General features: G+C 43.0%; 1 protein-coding gene across 2 annotated transcripts in view; it reads left to right on the top strand.

Annotated features, from left to right (window-relative positions):
* PIK3CA (phosphatidylinositol-4,5-bisphosphate 3-kinase catalytic subunit alpha) overlaps positions 1-18722 on the top strand; it is a 37711-nt gene extending 18989 nt beyond the window's left edge. For both annotated transcript variants that reach the window (XM_075268604.1, XM_075268603.1), the window contains exons 10-22: positions 726-860; positions 1414-1538; positions 5493-5574; positions 6543-6707; positions 8973-9076; positions 9681-9852; positions 11123-11229; positions 11314-11435; positions 12054-12132; positions 13300-13470; positions 13972-14089; positions 15428-15579; positions 17288-18722. In XM_075268604.1, the coding sequence (XP_075124705.1) occupies positions 726-860; positions 1414-1538; positions 5493-5574; positions 6543-6707; positions 8973-9076; positions 9681-9852; positions 11123-11229; positions 11314-11435; positions 12054-12132; positions 13300-13470; positions 13972-14089; positions 15428-15579; positions 17288-17558 (1803 nt within the window). In that variant the 3' untranslated portion in view covers positions 17559-18722. The remainder of the gene's footprint in view (positions 1-725; positions 861-1413; positions 1539-5492; positions 5575-6542; positions 6708-8972; positions 9077-9680; positions 9853-11122; positions 11230-11313; positions 11436-12053; positions 12133-13299; positions 13471-13971; positions 14090-15427; positions 15580-17287) is intronic.
* Positions 18723-23665: the final 4943 nt, after the last annotated feature.

The raw sequence follows: 23665 nt of genomic DNA, 5'->3' as shown, positions 1-23665 counted from the left end.
AGAGAATCTCAGCTTTCATATGCCATCAAGATTGCAGTTTGTGGTTCTACATGGATAGCTTCCTGTCCCAACTGTTTTCAAATATCCAATATCTCCGGTTGTGACATAGTTGGAACTGTGATCCAGAAAATCAAATGTTTAAAGTATGCTTTAAGACATGTAAAATGTGCAAATAAAAGGGAGTCTGTCAACAGAACCTAGCATGTCAACCCAGCCCTGCAAGTTGATTCAGGTAACCCTAACCTTATCTAAGGGCTCGTTCACATCTGCGCCCGGTCTCCGTTCTGCAGGTTTCCGTTTCCTGCACAAAACCGAGACAGGAGACGGAAACCTGCAGGACTCTTTCATACCCATTCATTTGAATGGGTTTGAAAGATGTCCGGCGGTGAGCGTTTTATGCTCTCCGCCGCGAAACCGTTTTTTTTTTTTAAATCTGACACAGAGTCGGACATGCAGTACAATGTGTCCGATTTAAAAAAAAAAAACCGGTTTCACGGCGGAGAGCATAAGACGCTCACGGCCAGACCCGGTCTGACAGCTTTCCGTCTTCTGAATGCAGAAGACGCAAAGCTCAGAACGTACTCCGGGCGCTAGTGTGAGCCCAGCGTAACAGTGTTTTCCCTTTTATGAATTGGTTCTTCTGCAATGAGGGCTTCATGATCACTTCTTTATATAGATATAAACTTTTTTTATTCACGTTTGAATTTTTATTTATTTATTTTTAGGAAACTCCGTGCCTAGAGCTTGAATTTGACTGTTTTAGTAGCCCAGTCAAGTTCCCAGATATGACGGCGATAGAAGATCATGCAAACAAAGTTTTAGAGCGGGAGATGGGCTACAATTACAGCCATTCCGGACTGGTAATTTAATATTGTTACTACTAGATCTCATTCATAAGCGATTTTTAGATTGTACAAGTCTAACTTTATTTAGCGTAAAAAGCACATTGTGCATTAGGTTTTGTTTTTGCCACATCATTAATGTGCCGTTTTTGTACTTTTTGGCACAAAGCGAATACGTTGCCATGACTAAGTACACTTTTTGACGTCCAAAACGCACAGGCGTCTACAGTACTGGTTGCCCACACTCCCTGTGGTCTTTTATATGCTTTGACTAAAGTTTCTACTTTTTCCATTTGACTGTGTGATGGACAGAGTTTTTGTTGGGATAAACAATATATGGTCTGGTCCCCTTTATTTTTTAAATCCAGCCATTGTGCGTATAACTCTCCCTAGCATAAGCGTGGTCTTAGTTTTCTAACAATGTGCAACATATTTAGTACATAATTTTTTTGAGAATAAGTTAAAGGGGTGTCCAAGACTGACTGACTATTAATGACCTATCCTAAGGAGATAAGGTGAGAGGATAAAAGCCTCAGTATTGTGTATGTGATATGGTAATATTATTTTTCAGACTAGCAGAATAGCCAGAGATAATGAAGTCAGAGAAAGTGATAAAGAGCAGCTCAAAGCCATTTCTACCCGGGACCCTCTGTCTGAAATCACTGAACAAGAAAAAGAATTCCTATGGAGCCACAGGTGTCTTTCATGCTTCTGTTTGTTGGGTTTACATAGAAATGTAGTTTCATAATGTATTCCAAAAGCTACTGAGCGAAGGCAAAATGATTGTAGGGTGAGGGGTAAGTATGTATACGGGTTTGTGTTCAAGCACAGCAATCTGTATTAATAAGGCACATAAATGCTTTCCAGTGTGTAGATCTTATTATTATATAGGAGCATTATACATGAACTCATTTACTGCCAGGGACGTATGCAACACCGGGGGACTTTAAACACTTGTCCGACTAGATTATAAGGACTCGAGCATAGTCTGGCTATTATACTACTGTCCAGAATCTAGATGCAGCACTTCTTTGAAGTCAAGAAACCAGAATATTGGGTTTACTTTCTATTCCTATGCAGAAAGACCCCCAGAATGTTGTGTTTCTCCAGGAGATCGTACTGGAACTTTTCTTCATGGTGTCATCCTTGACGGAGGATATGTGATTGGTAGGGGCAATACTGTGGCCCAGTGGTTAGCATTGTAGCTTTGCATCGCTGAAGTTCTGGGTTTAAATCCTGCCAGAGACAACATGTGCAAGGAGTTTGTATGTTCTCCCCGTGTTTGCGTGGGTTTCCTCCCATGCTCCAAAGACATACTGATAGGGAAAATATAAATTGTAAGTCCTATATGGGGCTCACAATCTACATTAAAAAAAAAAAAAAAAAAAAAAAAAGAGGATATGTAATTGGAGAGGTTTTAGGTTTCTTTAATGTTGATGCTCATGAAGATGTGAATACAGGCATAAGTGGCATTGATGAACGTTGTACTTGATCATTTATTGTTAGGGGGCGCTGTGTGTCTAAAGCTCTGACTAGGTGAACTATGTAGTCAGAGAAGGTGAATTGTTAGCAGCTTTTGTGAAATATTACTTTCATGGCTATATTGGTAAAGTGTGGGTGCCCTTTGTGTCAGTTGTTTGTTTCAGAATATATATATATATATATATATATATATATATATATATATATATATATATATATATATATATAGGCAAAATTGTAACCCATTTTATTTTCTGGCTCATGGTTTTTGTTTATTTTCTGGCTCATGTTTATACTGCAGTTTGATTTCAATATGCTGTATACTTGGTTTCACTACTAAGTATGTATTTCTCTTTTATTGTTGAGAAAGGTGCGGTTATTTGGGTGGTTCGGAGGAATAGTTGTTGACCTAAAAGCTATTCATAGAGTATAGCCAGCCTTAAAGGGATTGTCGCCAGAACATCACCCATTTGTTAAATCACATTTTCATGTTTATGAATTTTTGGTGGTGGTTTTAATTTACCAAATTAATAGCTGTATTAACCTTTTCACTACCGGGGTTGTTTGGGTATTTTTCACTTTTGGTAGGGCAAATTCCACAGTTTTTTAGATTGACAAATAAAACTTGAAAACATTAAAAAAAAAAAATTATGCAAGATCCAACCCAAGCCCCCCCCCCCCCTTACACGCGCACACATTTCCTGTGAGTAAATGCCTGCAACATTGTCAAAATTTTCCACTTGGTACCTTAAATCAAAATTGGCTGAAGATTCCTGTTTTTATAAAGTGTTTTGGTTGGTTTTTTTTTTTGGTTTTTTTTAATGCGAATTCATATTAGTTGCAAAAAGTTTAATCCAAACAGTAATATGCACCACAACTCCAAAAATAAGAAATTCAACATGTACAGAGCTTATTCATATCACTTAGGCCTACACCTACATGCACAAATTTGCTTTGAAGCTGTAAATGTTAGAGCTAGTTCACACGGGGCAAGTTGATGGAGAATCCGCTGCTTCCATTAACTTCAATTGAAGCCACTTTTTTTTTGTTTTTTTTGTTTGTTTTTTTTTATGTAGATTGTGAGCCCCATATAGGGATCACAATGTACTTTTTTTTTTTTTTTTTTTTTTTTTTTTTTTTTATGCACCAAAACATATATTTGCACCTAAAACTCATATTCAATCATACACATCAAATAATGGATCAAGGTGTACAAAATTTATATATACCACAAACATTAACAGTAACAAGAGCACATACTCTCAAAAACACTGATCCAGAAAACAAGCAATATTTTGCTGTCATTCACTAATTTACTGCCCATAGGTGTCTAATGCCAAAATCTAACTTTTTTTGAGATTGTACAGCATATAAAAACGCAACTTAATATTTCGTATCTACGACCACCTACATGCCACTTTGCAACATACAGAAATACAGCAAAAAGTACACAAGAATTCTAATTTGCTACCGAAATGCTAGCTCAAGCAATCCCTTTCTGCAAACAAAATGTACTTTCTAAAAAATTGCACGACGTGAGGAATTCCTATCACACGAAAACAAATATATAATCTCTCTCTCATATATATATAATAAATTAAAAAAAATAAATTAAAAAACCCTGCCATTGTGCCCATTTGAAATGTGCCAAATGCTGAGTTTTTATATGTTGACATTCAATGGGCGAAAATAGGTTATCTGACTAATAGAACTTTTCCACCCATTAGATGTCTTTTACATGTTCATCTCTAGTGATAATCATTATTGCTAATATTTTAACATATAATTGATATTGCTGAAAAGTAAGTCGGCTTATCTTTCTGTATAAAGATCAGTTATGGACAGGAAAGGGACAGTGCGAAATGTAAACTTTATTGATGACTTTGTGTATATGCTGTGTAAGTGTTTAGATCACATCGCCAAAATAGTTGCACCAAACGTCTAAGTCACAGCGCCAGTAAACTTTCCTGGTTATATTCAGAGGGGTATTTCATAAGAATAGGTTCAGAGGGGTATTACATTATAAATCTATGTGACAATCGGAGAGAAAAAGTATAGTATGTGCTAGTAGGAGAGGGGATAACATGGACACACTTTCCCCTGGAGTCACATACAGGTTATGTAGACAACCATGATATAGACAATGGGACAGTCTGCAGCTCTGCCCCTCTTCCTCTGAAATGTTGCCTGAGGTTGGAGGGGAGCACACTTCAGAGCCTCATATCTCAGGATCCATTAGGGCTATGAAGATCATCTTTGACTCATTTTAAAGATGAGCATGTCATCTTTAAAATGATAGCAAATCAAATTCTGAGTGATTTTCTGTTAAAAACGCTGTCAGGAATTGAGCTCTGCATTAGGATCTACATCCCAAACAGTGTTTTCACCAGCAAATCGCTCTGGAAAGGCTATCGGCATGATCTTGGTATCGGTTTGAAAGACTATATTGTCATCTTTAAAATGAATCCAAGATCTTCTACATAGCCTAACAAATCCTGAGAAATTGGCATTAGCAGCAAAGATATACTACATAAGTCCCCTGATACTGAAATGCCACCCTGTCCAAATGTGTCCAAAAATGTGGGTTGCAGGAAGAGGGCTAAAAAATAAAAATAAAATCTTACAGTTCCAACTTTTGCCTCGAAGTCTAAAACTCTGTCACTTCCTATAGAAGGACTATGGGCCACAGATGCGATGGTCTGGAGCAGACGCTAGTCACTTGTATGGGAGAGTTTTCTAGACATGCTCTGTGACTTGGGCACACATCATTGTGCATAGCGGGAGTAGATCACTTTGTGGATTCTGTGACTTGGCACACTCCTGATAAGTGAGCCATCATATATTTGTAGATAAGTGAGGGGGCTGCTTCTACAAAGAAATCTCTTACAGAAAAAAGGAAATCTCCGCATATTATATGACCTAGTGGACAGTGTCACATTTTCATGAATTTTTTTTAATATAATACAGAAAACCTTTTTAAATTCTTTATAAATATGTTTAACATAAACATTGATGGGGGGTGGGGAGCATTTTCTGATGACACACTACCTTTAAGAAGTAATGAATATGAGGATAACAGATGTTACCTGTGGTGAATGCAAAGCTAACAATAGTCAAGGTTAAGCTTTTTTCAGTTTCTTCATAGTGATTCTGTTCTCTGTTTTGCAGACATTATTGCCGAAATACTCCAGAAATCCTTCCTAAGCTGCTCCTAGCTGTGAAATGGAATTGCAGAGATGACGTTTCACAGGTAAAATCCACTTGATATTGGTTTGTACCAGATCACTTTGCTACTTTTCATATAGGGAATTTTGAAATCTGTGCACTCTAGAACATGGTGGGGTAGCTGAGAACATCTTTACTTAGGTGTTTACATTTTTAAAAAGGACCTTTCATATCTTCATAAAACTGTGGTATTATATGCTGTCTTTGTACTCCTTATGCCTTCCTATGTTGTGTTCCTTCTTTCTGGTTGAGGTCTGTTCCTTACTCCCCATTCCCCAGAATCTGGATACTTCTCAGACCTCTGTACCCATCTTTTCCTAGCTGCGTTATGGGCTTGCTGTTCCTGCAAGGTCTTTTGTCTTTTGGACATGATGATAACAATTATTTGATAACTTTTATTTTATTGTCATATGAACCCCCCAAAAACATTTAATAAAAGCTCATAAAAATATTATATGTACACCAAAATGGTGCAAATACAACTCCATTTAAAAAAAAAAAAATAAAAAAAAAAACACATAGCTTTTACACTATACAGGCTATAAGAGACTGTCTTCCACTCTAGTAATATAAAATATACAAAAATCCCAGAGAACAAGCACACCATACCTGCAAATAATACTGTGGGTCCACATTGGGAGAGGCTTGTATAGTATTTATAGTGGAAATGTAATTTTCTGGAGAACATAGCTTCACTTGTATGACTGTAATATATTTACTGTATGGCTCTAATTGGGGACAGTCCTCTTTTTATTCAGTTAAACTTCCACACCCCCGCTTCCTTTTGTTCTTCCTGTGCATTTCTATGTAGTTTCAGTATTCATACTGATATAGTGGCTGTTATCTTTTGTACAGTTCTATGCGAACTGGCCCTTGGCCAAACCTTGTAGCAAGTGAGATTGGCCCTTTTTTCTGTTTCAGTTTATCACTAATGTATTTATTATGAAGTCATGTTTTGCTACAACTACAAGGCCAACTTTTCATAATCCACAGATGTACTGTCTGCTCAAAGACTGGCCTCCAATCCGACCTGAACAAGCAATGGAACTGCTGGATTTTAATTACCCAGACAGGATGGTGCGGTCGTTCGCAGTCACATGCCTGGAGAAGTATTTGACGGATGACAAGCTGTCCCAGTATCTAATCCAGCTTGTACAGGTACGCTTCTTTTACGTCTAATCTGTTATAGGAGACAACATTGGAGAGTTGATTAGGAGAACTCTTATGCAATTGGAATATCATTACACAAAAAGTGTAGTCTGTGTAAAGCAGGGGTCCTCAAACTGCAGCCCGAGGGCCACATGCGGCCTGCCAAGCACTTCTGTCTGGCCCCGCCGACAACGCCGGCAGGCGTGCATTTATAATGAAGCTCCTAGGGAGCTCAGGCCAGGCCATGGAGCGCACTTCACTTTACCTATTGGAGGGCACCGCTCCTGATGTCTGTGCGACCTGCTCTGCCTCCGGCTCACTGTTTAAAGGGGCTCTATCACTAGGAAAAGTCATTTTTAACTAATCACACCTTTGCATAGCCCTTAGAAAGTCTATTTCACACCTACCTTTTGTATGTAGATTGCCTCACTGGTTTCTGAATAAGTCAGTTTATATTCATATGCTAATTAGACTAGTGCAAGATAGAAGGTGCACACCTCTCCTATTGTCTTCTATGGGAGACAGCTCCTGCTGCTGCTGATGACTCGCTTCCTGTTTGCTTCACACATATAGAAGATAATGGGAGAGAGGAGGCTGCTGGGAACTTCCTGTACTGGCTGGAGGCTCATTAGCATATGAATAAAAACGGACTTATTCAGAGACCACTGAAGCAATCTACATACAAAAGGTAGGTGTGGAATAGCATTTCTAAAGCCTATGCAAGCATGTGTTTAGATAAAAATGACTTTTCCCAGTGATAGAGCCCCTTTAAAAAGTTTGAGGACCCCTGGTGTAAAGTCTAGTGGCCCTCAGAGAAAGTTTTCACATTACCTGTTTAACGAAACTCCTATTTATTTAGTATGTACTGCTACTGTGGTTACTGAGACAAGAATTGATGTCATTTTGTTGACAAGTACAGACAGGAGAGAGCAACATTTGGAGCCGAAGGGAACGTCGCACAGGAATATGGATGCAAAATGTTATACAAAAGAATTACAATTCAGTCATGTTTTCTTTTGTCACTGAACTTTTTAGTGTTGCTTCATATTTAGAACTGAATGAGTTTTTGCATGCAAATGTTCATGTGTGAAAGGGTATTCACATCTAAAGAACTTGGCGCTTTTAGATTGGTTGGGGTCTGACCAATCAGACCCCCATGATCTAGAGAACAGAGTTGTTTTCTCCCCACATTTTGAATGAATCAGTGGTTGGGGACACCACGCCATTCATGTCAGTGGGAGCACCAGAGATGCCAAAGTATAGCGCTTTATTGGTCAGATCTCCACCAATGATAGGGGATAAATTCTCAACTCTTACTGTTGTATCACTTTTTTTTTTTTTTTTTTTTTGCACTGTTTTGTATTAAGCTTTATTAACCTTAGTACATTATTTTTGCTAAAAATAAATAAATTTAAATTCTAACATTTTCCACAGCAGTGCGATAACAAAGCATTGCCAAGAGGGCCTTTCTCCTATTCAACCTGCTGTGCCAATATGGACATATCATTTGTTTGTCTCAGCTTTCACACCCGATCTCTGGTTATAACAGAAATAGATAAATCATTAGGTACAAACAAGAAACAAGTCTGAGTGGTGTGGTGTGGTTTTTTTTGTTTGTTTGTTTGTTTTGGGTTTTTTTTTTTTTTTTTTGGGGGGGGGGGGTTCCTGAAGATTCTGCTTTGGTAATATAAAACCTGAAATACGGTGATTTAAAATGACTCTGCCTCAATTTGCAATAAAGGTTGAATACAGGACAGACCTTCCTAGCAGCGGTTTATTGTGTTGCTACTGAGCTCTCTAGAATTTTGTTTCTGCTAAAATAGGTTAGCAAACTGTTTTACAAAAATGTTCAGCAAGCGCTCCCCTACAGAATGGGGGAAAAAAATGTAAAGCAGTTACAATTTGATGGGAATACCCCTTTAACATTAGAGGTTTTTCAGGAATTACATTTTATGACCTGTCCTTAGGTCAGGCACATCACCTGCTTGAAGTGGTGCTTGGGTGAGCACTGCTTCCACTTACCAGGCTTGTTTGCAGCTCAGTCTCATTCAAGTGAATGGTACTGAGCTGCAGTACTACACTATTTACGCCATGCTTTGTGTTTAGAGAAGAGACCGTAGGGCTTAGTCGAGTGCTGTGGTCTCTCCAAATAGCTAAGCAGTGAGCGTTCCCAGTGACCTGTCATAAGTATTACAGAGAACCCTTTTAACAAATACGCATGCATAGATCACTTCACTGAGTCATTGCTTTCTATTATATTCTTGTTTTGTGCAGGTCCTAAAGTATGAACAGTACCTTGACAACTTACTAGTTCGGTTTCTGCTGAAGAAAGCCTTAACCAACCAGAGAATTGGACACTTCTTTTTCTGGCATTTGAAGTAGGTTAAGACTATAAAGCCTTGTATCTTGAGCTGTCCATAGACTTTAGAGAAGCATTGGCTGGATCCCCTGATTCTGATCGGGCCAGCCAGTCTCTTATATTCAGCTGTGTAATGTGTATGGACTGCTCTACTTCAATCTGTGTGTATTGTACTTCTGGTCGATACAGGGTTATTCACCATCATTTCCAAGTTACATGAAGTGGTACAGTACTAGTATCATTTATTTATGGATAAGGGAGATTAACTTTATATACTCAAAGGGCATTTACAATGGGGCAGGTGCACTTTAACATACGGTAAGATATACTATTTTGATTGTTTGGTTATTTGATCAGTTCCACTGACAGGGCTTAAATCTGTGCGATGCAACCAGCCCTTTGGCGGAGTGGTGTATTATTCTGACTGTTGGCGAACACCCACTAAATTCTAATAAATAAATATACATATACATTACAGATGTTATGAAACAGTCTGGTTATAAATGTAATACTAAAGAACAATACATGCATGCTAAACAGCTCTATACTTCTAGCACTATATGAATGTGATGTCAATATTTGTCTGACGATGACTGTTTAAATGTCTGTTTAATTTGCACTAGGTCAGAAATGCACAACAAAACAGTCAGTCAGAGGTTTGGACTGTTGCTGGAATCCTACTGCAGAGCCTGTGGCATGTACCTCAAGCATTTAAGTCGACAGGTGGAGGCTATGGAGAAACTCATTAACCTCACTGACATCCTCAAGCAGGAGAAGAAGGATGAGCCTCACAAAGTAAGTGCAGCATTCAAGTTACCTAAAAACTTTATATTTTCCTAGAAAATGCTGCTCTGTAGGGGTGGTTCCGCAGGTAACAATTTATATCTAAGGTAGGATTCACACTATCGTTGGTGTCCGCTCAGAGGGTGTCCGTTTTGAAAAAAAAAAAAAAACAGACTCCTATCATCACAAACACAGTAAGGACTCGTTCACATCTGCGCTCGTTCACATCTGGTCTCCGTTCTGCAGGTTTCCGTTTCCTGCACAAAACAGAATTGGGAGACAGAAACCTGCCGGACTCTTTCATACCCATTCATTTGAATGGGTTTGAAAGATGTCCGGCCGTGAGCAGCGGTGAGCGTTTTAGGCTCTCCACCGCGAAACCGGTTTTTTAAAATCGGACACTGAGTCGGACATGCAGTACTCTGTGTCTGGTTTAAAAAAAAAAACGGTTTCGCGGCGGAGAGCATAAAACGCTCACCGCCGCTCACGGCCGAACCCGCTCTGACAGCTTTCCGTCTTCTGCCGGCAGAAGACAGAAAGCTCAGAACGGAGACCCGAACGCTGGTGTGAACCTAGCGTAACTGATTGCTATCAGTTACTGTTCGTTATATGTCTGTTGCCGATAGACCTCAGTGTTTAAAAAAAAAAAAAAACACAAACCTTAAAAAAAACAGTTACTGTCCGTTTTTTCAAACTGACACAAAAGTCCTGCATGTAGGATTTTTTTGTCCATTTGAAATAACGAACATGGGTGTAAACGGACAGTAAAGGACACAATATTAAATCCCATTGAAATGAATGGAAATTGCAAATGGACCAACTAGTGTCGATTGCTAAAACCTTGTGTGGATAATAACCACGGACACTGCTGAGCTGACACCAACGGTAGCGTGAACGCCCCCTAAAGGAGTTAAACCCACATTCCAATCTTCTACTGCTTCTGTTCCAATGCTGCCTGGATCAAACACTTGCTAACGTTACTTCCTAGTCCCCCTAGATATACAGGAACACTACCTGTAGCTAATACCTGTGGCTTGAAGTAGTAATACCCACTTTCTTCAAAGTGGACTCTGATCATGGGCATTAGTTCCAGCATAGACCCAGTAACTATGGTGACCACTTTGCAGCAGAGGGACCACCATCATCTTTACAGACCCAGCATCCTATGTAATAGCACTTTCCTCCCAAATTGGGGGGGGGGGTGTCTTTTATAGTCCGAAAAATATAGTGTTATTGTTGTATTGGTCAAAGTGTATAGTATATTAATAGATATTTCTTGTAGGTGCAGATGAAGTTTCTTGTTGAGCAAATGAAGAGGCCAGATTTTATGGATGCATTACAAGGCTTTACCTCACCTCTCAATCCTGCACATCAGTTGGGGAACCTCAGGTATTTCCATGTTATTATCCTTTTCAAAATGTCATTTGATAGCTGGGCTGCAGATTTCTTTTCTAAATTATTTTTCTTTTTCAGGCTTGAAGAATGCAGAATAATGTCATCTGCAAAACGACCACTTTGGCTAAACTGGGAGAACCCCGATATTATGTCTGAAATGCTGTTTCTGAATAATGAGATAATCTTCAAAAACGGAGATGGTATGTGAGACAAAGATGCCATTATGTGTCGTATATGATACTACATATATAATTCTTTTTTTATTTATTTTTTTACAGTCCAATGTGTCTTATTTTTTTGCTAGTTTTCACAGATCCCTCAGTAGACTGAAGACTATGAGAGTCTGTGAAAACTGGTGCCTCATGGATACAAATTGGCCATGAAAACAAAGAGGGAAGATACTTTTTATTAATGTGCACAATTATTAAGCTATATTACAATACAGGTTAATATAATTTAATACTATTGTCAATTTTATGTAGTGCATGCTGGAAAATGGTGGACTAAAAACCAGTTCTCTAAGCACGGTATTTATACTGTATGATGATCATGTCAAGCCAACAAACGCTGTTTCAAAAGTTAGGGGAAATCAGGGCATGTTGTAAAATAAAGAAACAAGTTTTATTTATGTTTCCCTCATCCCCACCTGCGTTCCAACTCCATTGCCCCCCTTTCTGGGGCAGCAGTAGTTACATCACAGATTAGCCCAATCACGTTGGTGACCTCATCGCCACAGGGCTGGAAATAAAGAACTTTAAACTATATTTTCTGCAATACAACTAGGCGCATTTCCCTTTATTTCTTTTAATTTTTTTCAGATTTGCGACAAGACATGCTAACACTTCAAATCTTAAGGATTATGGAGAATATTTGGCAAAATCAGGGACTTGATTTACGGTGAGTCCGGGCACAGTGAGTGGGTATTTAATGTCTGATTCTTGGGGTACTGACATCTCCAATCTCTAGAATAATGGGGAGGTGGCCTCACAGCTTTGTCCCTATCCACAGAACAGGAATTGCTTAGTTGGTATTTGGTTCTTTGCAGATAAAACCCATGCTAGGTATTTGTGGCTGTAATTGTATTATCACATGCTGGAGTGAACAGTCAGTCCTACTTCTGACCTGGCCCAACCCATTTTGAGGATGAGACTGTTAGGGCTCGTTCACACGTGAACAAAGGGGCGGATTTTGACAGCGGATTTCGCTTCAAAATCCGCCCCTTTACAATGGTGGTTTATGCAGACTGCCAGGCTTCTTTTTTCCACTAGCGGCGGGCTGCTGCTAGCGTAGAAAAGAAGCGACATGTCCTTTCTTCCGCCGGAAGTCGCGGCACGCTGGACCGCGGCTTCCGCCTAGCGGCCGCACCCTCCTGTGTCTGCTCATTCATTTGAGCCGACATAGGAGGGGAAAGCCGCGACCACGATGGTCGTGGCAGGCGGGTTTTGACCAGAGAGAGACATGGCTCGCCGCATCTCTTTCTGTGTCAAAACCCGCGTGGGCGCCCCACGTCTGAACTAGCCCTTAGTGTGCAGAAATTGGTTACAGAGACAACCTGTTTTGCTTTCTGTCCTTATCTATTGCATGTTATGTAACAGCAATGTAAGATTATACACTGTTGGCTATGACACCCACAGATTTTACTTGTTAGATATAAAAAGGGCAAATCTTTGTATCCTATTGATTGCAAATTAACAAAATTCTGCAAAAATCCTCCAACTCCTAGCAGGTCTGAGCACAAAGCTTCATATTGCTATTTAGAGACTGTAGTTGTTTTATCATCCAAACAAACAAAAGTTGTGTCCCTACTTATAATTTTGCAAAATAGCTTATAGTGTGTTATTTTCTTATTACTTCATGGTGACATGGTGTATCACAGGACAATGGCACTGCAGGATTTCCTAAAAATCTGAAAGACTATTGAATTTGTGGTGCTGTAACCCAACAGGTTTACAACCACTTGTGGCCAATGTAATGAGACCCCAAACAAGCGTATTTGCACACGTGTAGCAGTCTTTTACCATTGTGTATAATATTATCGTGTGTATTTTGTTTTTCTTCCTTCAGGATGCTACCATATGGATGCCTCTCTATAGGAGACTGTGTAGGACTTATTGAAGTGGTCAGATGTTCTCATACCATTATGCAAATACAGTGTAAAGGAGGATTAAAAGGTGCTCTGCAGTTCAACAGTCATACGTTACATCAATGGCTCAGGGATAAAAACAAGGGAGAAACGTGAGTGGCAATATTACAACTAGTTAGGCTTTGACCCTCTGACATCTGTTACATATACTGCTTTGACTTTGGAATGAGTGAGATGACTGAGCCTCAGGTTGCTATAAAGGCCAGCTATAACCATCAAGGTAATAAACCACTTTGAAGCTGCCCTGGATGACAGGTCTTGTACTATACACTGTGTTGCTGAACACACTGAGACGAATAATGTCCGCAACAGCTCATATAGCAGAGGTGGATGGAAATTCCCAATGAATCGGTTGTAATAGTTTGCTGGTATACATGAGGTCTGTGCAGCAGGTGTAGAAGCTGTTGTGTAGTGCACAGTACATTGGAGCATGCTAGCATTCATGGGACACAAACTTTGTGTTTCCATGTACACGTGTACACCTTTATTTTATTTTTTTTAATTGTGTGGCATGGATAATAATTGTCATATAGTGGTTAGTAATAGCAATTAGTATTAAGCTTTTAATCCTTCCTCCTTTCTCCCCCCCTTAGGTATGATGCTGCCATTGACTTATTCACGCGATCGTGTGCTGGTTACTGTGTTGCCACTTTTATTCTCGGAATAGGTGATCGTCACAACAGTAACATTATGGTGAAAGACAATGGACAGGTATGTTGAGTACTAATAGAGCATTATATTATATGGCAGGGATTAGGGACCAATATTCTGTTGGGGGGGGGGGGGGGAGCGTTAAGTGTTTCTCCCGACCACTGTCATTATAAAGGACTAGGAGGCAGGGGACTAGACACCAGGTTGTCGGAGGCCTCCTAGCTGCAATATGGAGGGTGCAGCTTCTTTCTCCTGTCCTGTACTGATCAGTCCCAGCTCTGTTGCGGGAAGAGATCGCTTTCACTGATCAGGAAACGCGCCTTATCAGCACCTCTACTGATCATAAAGGGAGTCTCACCTACCCAAGCATATACTGCCTCCACCACATTACATTGATAAACACCATACTTTTGTTATGTATAGAATGTCTGTAGATTTGGAAAAACAGCTTTGAAGTTTTCTGCAGATTGGTGCACTGGGGCCGGGTATTCTGCTGTTGCTGCTTGGGTAGAACGGGTAATGTCACTGCAGTGGAAGGGTCAACTCCACTGGAAGAGGTGGTGCAGGCAGGGGTCTGAACTGCAAAAGAAGTATACGCCAGGGACGGAAGGCCCGCGCCCTGTCTCTTTTTTTTTTTTTTTTCTGCAAATCTACAAAAGTGACAGGAAGCAGTCAGAGGGGAAGTCGGGAACTGGTAGGCCCTTGTAATGTTGGACTATAAGACACATGAACTTTTTAGAAAAGGTTTTCCTTTAAAGAGGACCTTTCACCATTTTGCCCATAGGCAGTTCTATATACTGCCGTAAAGCTGACAGTGCGCTGAGTTCAGCGCACTGTCGGCTTTCCCGATCTGGGCCCAGTGTGAAGAGCTTACGGTCCGGTACCGTAGCTCTTCTATGGTCAGAAGGGCGTTTCTGACAGTTAGCCAGAGACGTCCTTCTTCACAGCACAGCCAATCGCGCTGTGCTGTGAAAGCCGGGAGGAACTCCCCCCTCCCTCCCTGATAATGCTCGTCTATGAACGAGTACTGCGAGCAGATGGAGGGGGCGTTCCTCCCGGCTCTCACAGCACAGCGCGATTGGCTGTGCTGTGAAGAAGGATGTCTCTGGCTAACAGTCAGAAACGCCCTTCTGACCATAGAAGAGCTACGGTACCGGGACAGTAAGCTCTTCACACCGGGCCCAGAGCGGGAAAGCCGACAGTGCGCTGAACTCAGCACACTGTCAGCTTGCCGGCAGTATATAGAACTGCCTGTGTGCAAAATGGTGAAAGGTCCTCTTTAAGGAAAAGGAGTGATAAGAAGTGAACAGATGCTACTTGAAAAAAAAGGAATAGAATATGAGCTCTTCTGTTTCTGGCCTGCATTCCTGTATTAATACCAATTTGGTCTTTTCTCAGCTGTTTCACATAGATTTTGGGCACTTTCTGGATCATAAGAAGAAAAAGTTTGGTTACAAACGTGAGCGCGTTCCCTTTGTCTTAACGCAGGACTTTTTAATTGTCATCAGTAAGGGAATCCAAGAGTGCACAAAGACCAGGGACTTTGAAAGGTAAGTTATGAAGATGAAGTGAGGCCAAGGTTACACAGCGCAATCTCATGATGGTATTGGGGTGTCCTAAGCAAAGCAATTCCTAAAGGGAGAGAAAGTATCAAGGAGAGCGAGTCACCGCTGTTACCTAGTATATGCAAAGTAGGTCACTGACAGGTTTTTCTCATGCACTGTACCGTTCGTATGGATACTGCTGGCCCTCTACGTATGTAGTCAGAAGCTTAGACTAACCCCCTTCAAGCATCGCCTTCTCATAGGTGGACCGCACAATACGCAGGACAGTCTTATTACATGACCATTAAAAACATTATGCAAGCTGAGATTTATTTTGCACCGGAGTTGTATTTTGTGGTTTGTTCTGAGTTACTGCTTATTAGAATACAGTGACAAATAGATTCACCAGGTCTGATATTTGTCAGATTTATTCATTCACTTGGACTCCTGGCCAAATCGAAGCACATACTCCATTTGCCATTCTGATGCTGTGTAAAGACAGCTCCTTCTCCCACAGATGAATGTCCCAGAAAAGCAGGAAAACAAAATTTGCATTCAATAGTTTTTGAGATCTGAACATTTAGGAAGTAGAACGTTACTCTTACACTGCCCAGAGAAATCCTGTTCTGCTAGTGAGATGTATCTGGAATTAGTTGCAGGCTAGAATGTCATGTTGTGGCTGAACCGCACCACCATGCAGATCAAAGTGGTTTTCTAATTGATTGCTGCTCTAAACAGTTGGATTGTAAGTGGCGGCGCCATTTTTTAGTTAAACAGTTTGTCACACAGCCATTAACTGTTCAGCATCTCTTATCTGTAGTCACTTTGAAAATCTGTCTATTCTATGCCACAGTTTCAACCACCTAGTCTACTGTAAAGAGAGCCGTACTACTGGTACAATTCTCACAACTTGTTGTCACTTATATGGATGCTCACACTACTTCTGTGATCGAGACCTTTTAGGGCTAGTTCACACGGGGCATGGAATGGCAGATTTTTGTCCTGATTGTGACGCGGGAAGCCGTGTCAGAATAGGGCCAAAATGCACCTGTCGCGGCTTCCTACTCCGGAGTAGGCTCAAATGAATGGGCCTAGTCCGGAGGGTGCTGCAGCGAGGCAAACACTGGGGCTGAATCAGCCGCGGAATCCGTCTGAAGAAAGGGCAGTTCACTTCTTTTTTCTGTGAACAGGAACAAACCACTCACGGAAAAAAGGAAGTAGCCGTCTACATAGACCTCTATTGTGAGGGGTCGAATTCTGACGTGGATTCAGCATCAAAATCTGCCCCCTCTTGCTCCGTGTGAATGAGCCCTTAGTCCTTCTCACGTCACAATACAAAGTGTCTCCTGGGTGTTCCCTACTTGATAAGCCCTGTTGCAATCTGGGTTTGAGTGACTGCTTTAGACACTAGATCAGTCATTCCATAGGAGAGGTCTGCAGAAGGCTTGGACACTTCAGAAGGACTGCCCCGGGAACATTTTTGGATTGGGCATAAGGTGGATTAAAGCTGCTTTTCCTCAGTATGACCATCCATGATGTGCTTTATGTCTGTAGCAGTAGCCACAGTTGTAAGTGGTTAAAGCTTCTGACAGACGCTCTTTCTAGTAACCTGATGCTTTTGGGGAAATGTTGCATTGGCATCAAGTACTTGACTATATTCTAGTGAAACTATGGAAGTTGCTGTTGATAATCTTTTCCTATCTTTTCCTCCTAGGTTTCAAGAGATGTGTTACAAAGCTTATCTGGCCATTCGTCAGCATGCCAATCTGTTCATCAATCTGTTTTCAATGATGCTCGGCTCTGGGATGCCCGAACTGCAATCTTTTGATGACATTGCTTACATTAGAAAGACACTGGCACTGGATAAAACTGAACAAGAAGCTCTAGAGTATTTCATGAAACAGATGAATGACGCACATCACGGTGGCTGGACCACGAAAGTGGACTGGATATTCCACACAATAAAACAGCGAGCCTTGAACTGAGCTGGAAGCCGGGCACAGGCTGTGGTCTTGCCATCCACTTTGTGGGTCACACACTGCACTGTTACTATAGACAAGCAGCAAAGACCAGCTGCATGGGAATTGCACAAAGAGCATTACTATCACAGAACCATTAACACTAACAGGGTCTACAACACTAAAGGAAAACATTTCAAGAGCTACCGTCTGGATTTCATATATTATGCCTTAAGGTCAAACAGGAGGCTAACCCTCTTAACTGCATTTTAGCACCCAATGTATATGGTCATGGTCTGTTTGATACAAATAGAAGTTTGGCATAGAGAATATTTTTGTGATTCCCATGTGTGTTTTGGAATGCTGATTTCTCTACCTTGGTGCAGTAATAACTAGGAAACCGAAGGGTGCACAACCCTTCCCAAATGCCTCACAGTATTGTTTAACTGCAATGCAACTTTAGACGCGCTTGACAAGTGTCCATTTTTTTTGTTTTCTTGAAAAATGTGATACCATACAAGTCTTGTGAAATAAGCATAATGGTCTTGTTTTGTCAATATTTTTGTTTTTCTAAGCCTACGTTTTATACTTTGCAAAAGTTGCACCATTGTTAAGAACACAACTTTCCTGATGTGTCGGAGATGCACACTGTGATGTGTGCGGTCAGTGCTCGCTCATGCACTTCATCATGAAACTTTATAACAGATATTGTGTGTGTATATATATACACTGTATATAAACACACGCATTTATATGTTTTTTGTTTTTTTTCAAATACTACAAAATAAGAGACCAGAAGGATATTGCATTGTTTTAAGTTAACTGCTTATTGCACTGAAGAATGTTTTTTGTTTTTGTTTTATTTTTTAATAGTCTTCCTAGGCTATCATAAGAATTTTTTATTTTTTATTTTTTTTCAAAACCTCACCTGTAAACCCAATTTTTTTTTTTTGTTTTGTTTCTGAAGTTATCTTATGTGTAATATGTATCCATGTAAATTGTATGGATGTTTTGTTTTTATAAAGGTTATGCAGTTATGTTATTTGTTATTTTCCGCTGTCTTCTGATGCCTGCAGGTTTGAGTGTACCTGAGTTTATATATGTATGCCTACAGTTTTTGCACACAGATTCATTTATCCATTTAAGATGTACGTAAATAAATTTACAGATTACTTTTTCTATACTATATAAAACTCCTACATTTTAAAAGTTGGTAACCAAATCTACATATTGTACACTTACAAGGTTTTATTGTAGCATTTTTTTTATATGCAGTATCTGAGCCTTATCCAGCATGCGTTATTATGAATGATTTCTGAGGATGTATGATGACCACTGACAATTTAAAAACAAAAACAAAAAAAAAACCTTACAGCAGCAGAAAGCCTGGACATTCAATCATTAAGCTTTTTTTCATCCATTTTGGGTCTCTTCCATGAGTGCAGTAGGACCCACTAGTTACTGTTATTAAAGTATCTAATACACGTGCTGTCTAATAATTGATTCTGCCCATTTTTGAAGTTTGGCCATCAGGCTAAAGAGGTTGTTCAGTTGGTAAACAAAAATGTTGACAAATCTTTGAAAGGGTTACCAAAAAAATGGCAGTAATAGCTCCCTAAATTTTCGACTACTCCCATCCAATGCTTTTTATGTCCACATCTGCTGACACAAGAATTGAGAGACTGCACTCGGTAAAAGGGCAACCGGCGTGTGAGGCATTAGAGCAAGAGCAGCAGGGAGCTGGTAATTCCCCCTACGCCCAAACAGCAGCACAAGATGGGGTATTCCTGCCCCTGTGTACTGTTAGGACAGGTGGAACTTTTAATAAACTAACTAGTTACCCTCCCATAAAAGGTCCAGGAGACCTCCCCCTCCCTGTGTTTTTTTCTGTCCTGTTACCAGGACAGGTGGAGGGAGAGGTCTCCTCCTCTCCCACACATTCTTTCTTTTTGTGGAGGAAATCTCCCTTTTCTAGCCCCCCCCCCCCCTCCCCCCATCTGTGCTGCTGCTGTCAGGGTCTTACCGGGGGTTTGGGGCTTTCTTTGCCTTCCTCACGGCGCCTCCTCCCTTCTCCGGTCTGGCGCGGCCCCATCTCGTGCTACTGCGGGGGGGGGGGGGGAGATGGTGAGGCAGCGTATCTGTTCTCGGCGCTGCGGCGCCACTCGTCCGGCTGCCGGGGAGGAACTGTAGATGCAGTTCCTTGTTTCGCCGCGGGCACTACTTGCGGTGCTCCGCGGACTTCCTCTCTTCCCGCGCATGCGCGGGAATCCGGTTCGCGCATGCGCGGACCGTCGTCCCCGCTCGGCTGGACTTTGGGAGCGCTTGAGCAGCGCTCCCACCCCGCTTTGAACTGGATTTAAGGGGATAGTGTCCCCCTCCGCTCCATCCTCCTAGCCAGCTTAGGCTAGGAATAAAATGGTGCCCCCAAGCCTGGCTCTGGCCGAGGCGCTGGAAGGGGGCGGAGCTAAGGTTCGCCCCGCCCCCGTTTCTCCCTATTTCTTCCTGGTCTGCCCAGAGTAGGTTGCCTGTCTGCTTAGCTTGCAGGTTCCTACTCTCCCTGGGCAACCAGAAGGTAGAAGAAATTTCCTGACTCTACAGGTGCTCTGAAATTCCTTTCAAAAGGTGATGTATGCCCCCTGGTGGGCCCTCAGGGTAGAGGCTGCAAAGGTAAGGGAAATAATGAGTAATATGTTTTTCCTTAGATGTCATCCTCCTCTTCAGTGGCGGATAACCCTAAAAGGAAGGCTTCCAGTAAGCGTCGCCACCTTGCCTGCGCCAAATGCGAAGTCCCCTTACCTGATGGCTACGCCTATCAATGTTGTCGCGGGTGTCGGGGTCCCCCCTCAGAAGACACTTCTGTCCGTGACGTGGTCGGTTGGGTAAGGGAATTCGTCGAGGAGTCGATGAAAGAGATGAAATTCTCAATCTCTCAATTGGCCAAGAGACCACGGCTGGATTCGCCGCCTCCTCTCCCACCGATGGAGGGTCTCCAGATCTTGGACGAGGTATCCTCGGGAGAGGACAACCTGGACCCATCTAAACCGGTATTCTCGGTGGATAGGATGCCCAAACTGCTAAGAGTGGTTCGGGCTAAGGAGTTGGAGGAGGCGGCTGAGGAGGCTCCATCTACCTCTCTCAGAGCCTTCAGGGCGGACCCAGACTTGGTAAAAAGGCTGGAGGCTGAATGGCGGTTCCCTGAACGCCCATTCATTGCGTCTAGACGCTTTAGGTCTCTTTTTCCCCTATCCGAGGCACAATCCAGCTCCTGGGGCCCTCCGCCCAAGGTTGACATAGCCGTCTCCAAACTGTCAAAGCGCACGGTAGTACCAGCGGAGGATGGCTCTAACCTCCAAGATGTGATGGATCGCAGGGCGGAGGGGTCCCTGAGGCGTGTATACGCCTCTTCCTCGGCACAGGCCTCAGTGGGCATTGTGGCTAGCGAGGTGGTCGCTAAACTGCGGTCAGACATCTCTAAGCTGGAGAGAGATATTGACTCCGGGGTCCATCGGGACGACTTGCTGTCGGCCATGACAAATATTTCCCTCATGTCTGACTATCTCTCGGAGGCGGCCTTCTACCAGGTCAAGCTGGCCGCAAGATCCATGGCATTGTCCACCGCCGCAAGGCGCCCCCTCTGGCTTAAGCCCTGGAGGGCAGATAATGCCTCCAAGTTTAATTTATGCGCCTTGCCATTCGAGCCCGGCAGGCTATTTGGCACCGAACTCGACCGGATAATGGAGGGTCTGGCCGATTCAAAGGGTAAGAACCTGCCCCAGTCCACAGGATCCAGGCAACGATCCTTTCGGGGCTACGCCCCCTCCAGAGGCATGTCTAGAGGCCAGTTCCGTAGGCGCCCCTCGGGCCCAAGAGGCGGTCGAGGTTCCTCCCGTGGTGGTGAGAAAAAATCCACCTTCTGACTGTCACGACCCCCTTGCCTGCAGGGCCAAGGTGGGGGTCGTCTCTCCTTACATTTAACCGCCTGGCACCATCATATCCAGGATCCTTGGGTTCTCCAACTTATACGGGAAGGCTACAAAATCAACTTCCTTTCCCTTCCTCCAGACAGATGCAGGAGGACCCGCCCTCTTCAGGGCACCAAACAACTTCATCTGCAAAGATCTGTGCTGGAGTATATCGACAAGGCTGCATTGGAACCCGTCCCCCTAAACGAACAAGGGCAGGGCGTCTACTCACCCGTGTTTCTAGTGCCAAAATCAACCGGAGGGTGGCGCATGATTATCGACCTAAGGTATGTAAATCAATTTATCCGCAAGGTCCAGTTCCGGATGGAGACCATAAGGTCGGTTCTCCCTTTCCTGCAGCCAGGAGATCTATTCGTCACCTTGGATTTGAGGGACGCATACCTCCATATTCCTATCTACCCTCCACACAGAAAATATTTACGGATTGCCACTTATCTAAACGGAAGATTACATCACTTCCAGTTTACAGCTCTCCCGTTTGGTATAACCTCAGCCCCCCACACCTTTACAAAGGTAGTGGCCCCGGTCATAGCCGCCCTGCGCCTCCAGGGGATATTTATTGTCCCATATCTAGACGATTGGCTAATAAAAGCTCAGTCAAGGGAGCTCCTCGCCACGCAGTTGAGCATCACAGTGGCATTCATAAGCGAACTGGGCTGGCTAGTAAACTGGCAAAAGTCAGTAGTGGTTCCATCTACCCGGATTCAATTCCTAGGGTTCAACCTGGATTCTCTCAGTATGACGATCTCCCTGCCCTCTCCTCGAAAGGAGAAGATTGGTCGAGCGGTTCACTACCTATCCCGAACCAGGAAGGTTACAATCAGGACAGCGATGAAGGTCCTAGGTCTCATGTCCGCGACCATCGAGGCAGTTCCCTGGGCTCTATGGCATATGCGCCCGTTACAACTCGAGATCCTGAGAGTATGGAACCACAGTCCCATGGGACTTCAGAAGCCTATCCAGCTTTCCATCAGTGCCCGTCGATCACTACAATGGTGGTCCCAACTCAAAGACGGGAGGTCCACGGTCCAGACCTCCTGGACCCTGTTGACCACAGATGCCTCCCTAACAGGCTGGGGAGCGCATCTGGGGGAGACCCTAATACGGGGAACATGGAACCCGCAGGAGAGAACTCGCTCCTCCAATTGGCGAGAACTTACGGCAGTTTTTCTGGCACTACGGACTCTGACTCCCCATCTCCAAGGGAAGGCTGTCAGAGTAAGAACAGACAATTCTACAGCCGTCCAATATATCAACAAACAAGGGGGCACCAGGTCCCCCTCCTTGATGCGGGTGACCGACCTGATATTTTCATGGGCGGAGAAGAATTTGTCCCGGCTGTCAGCGGTACATATCAAAGGCCACCTCAACGTCCTGGCAGATCAACTAAGCAGGGGACTAGTGACAACAGCCGAATGGTCCCTGTCCCCGGAAATTTTCCAACAGCTTACCAGAATATGGGGTCTCCCCGAGGTGGATCTGATGGCCACCCAACACAACGCCAAGGTGGGATGGTTTTGCTCCCTGTACCGGGACGGCAATCCCTTGGCGATCGATGCCCTGTCAATACCCTGGAGCTTCAAACTAGTATACGTTTTTCCTCCCATTCCAATGATTCCCAGGGTGTTGGCAAAACTCAGGCAGGACCAGACATCGGCCATTGTCATCATGCCGTTCTGGCCGAAAAGGGCATGGTTTACCCACCTCATGTTAATGAGTCGAGGGACCTACTGGAGGCTTCCGTGTGTCCAAAACCTGGTAACTCTAAACAGTCAGCTCTGCCAGGATCTGGACAGGTTCAACCTCACTGCCTGGAGGTTGACCGCACCGTACGTGGAGACAGAGGATTGTCCCAGGCCGTTTTAAGAACACTGGCCCACTCTAGAGCGGACTCAACCAATCGTAGTTACCAGAGGATCGCCCAAGTATTTAACGATTGGGGAGCCAGGAGGCAGTGCGATACAACATCTATCGAATCAGTCCTGGAGTTTTTACAAGAAGGGTTGGACAAGGGATTGTCCCCAGCCACCTTGAGAGTACATGTCTCGGCGTTATCCGCTCTATTGGGGACTAGACTGTCTCAGAATCCTCTTATAAGGCAATTCCAGAAAGGGGCCTCCAGGCTCCGACCCCCGGTTCGGCCCCCGGCTC

Source organism: Leptodactylus fuscus, chromosome 3, assembly GCF_031893055.1.
Source record: "Leptodactylus fuscus isolate aLepFus1 chromosome 3, aLepFus1.hap2, whole genome shotgun sequence".
In the NCBI taxonomy this organism is placed as follows: domain Eukaryota; kingdom Metazoa; phylum Chordata; class Amphibia; order Anura; family Leptodactylidae; genus Leptodactylus; species Leptodactylus fuscus.
Note: the sequence above shows the minus strand (reverse complement) of the source record. Positions and strands in the feature narration are given on the sequence as shown.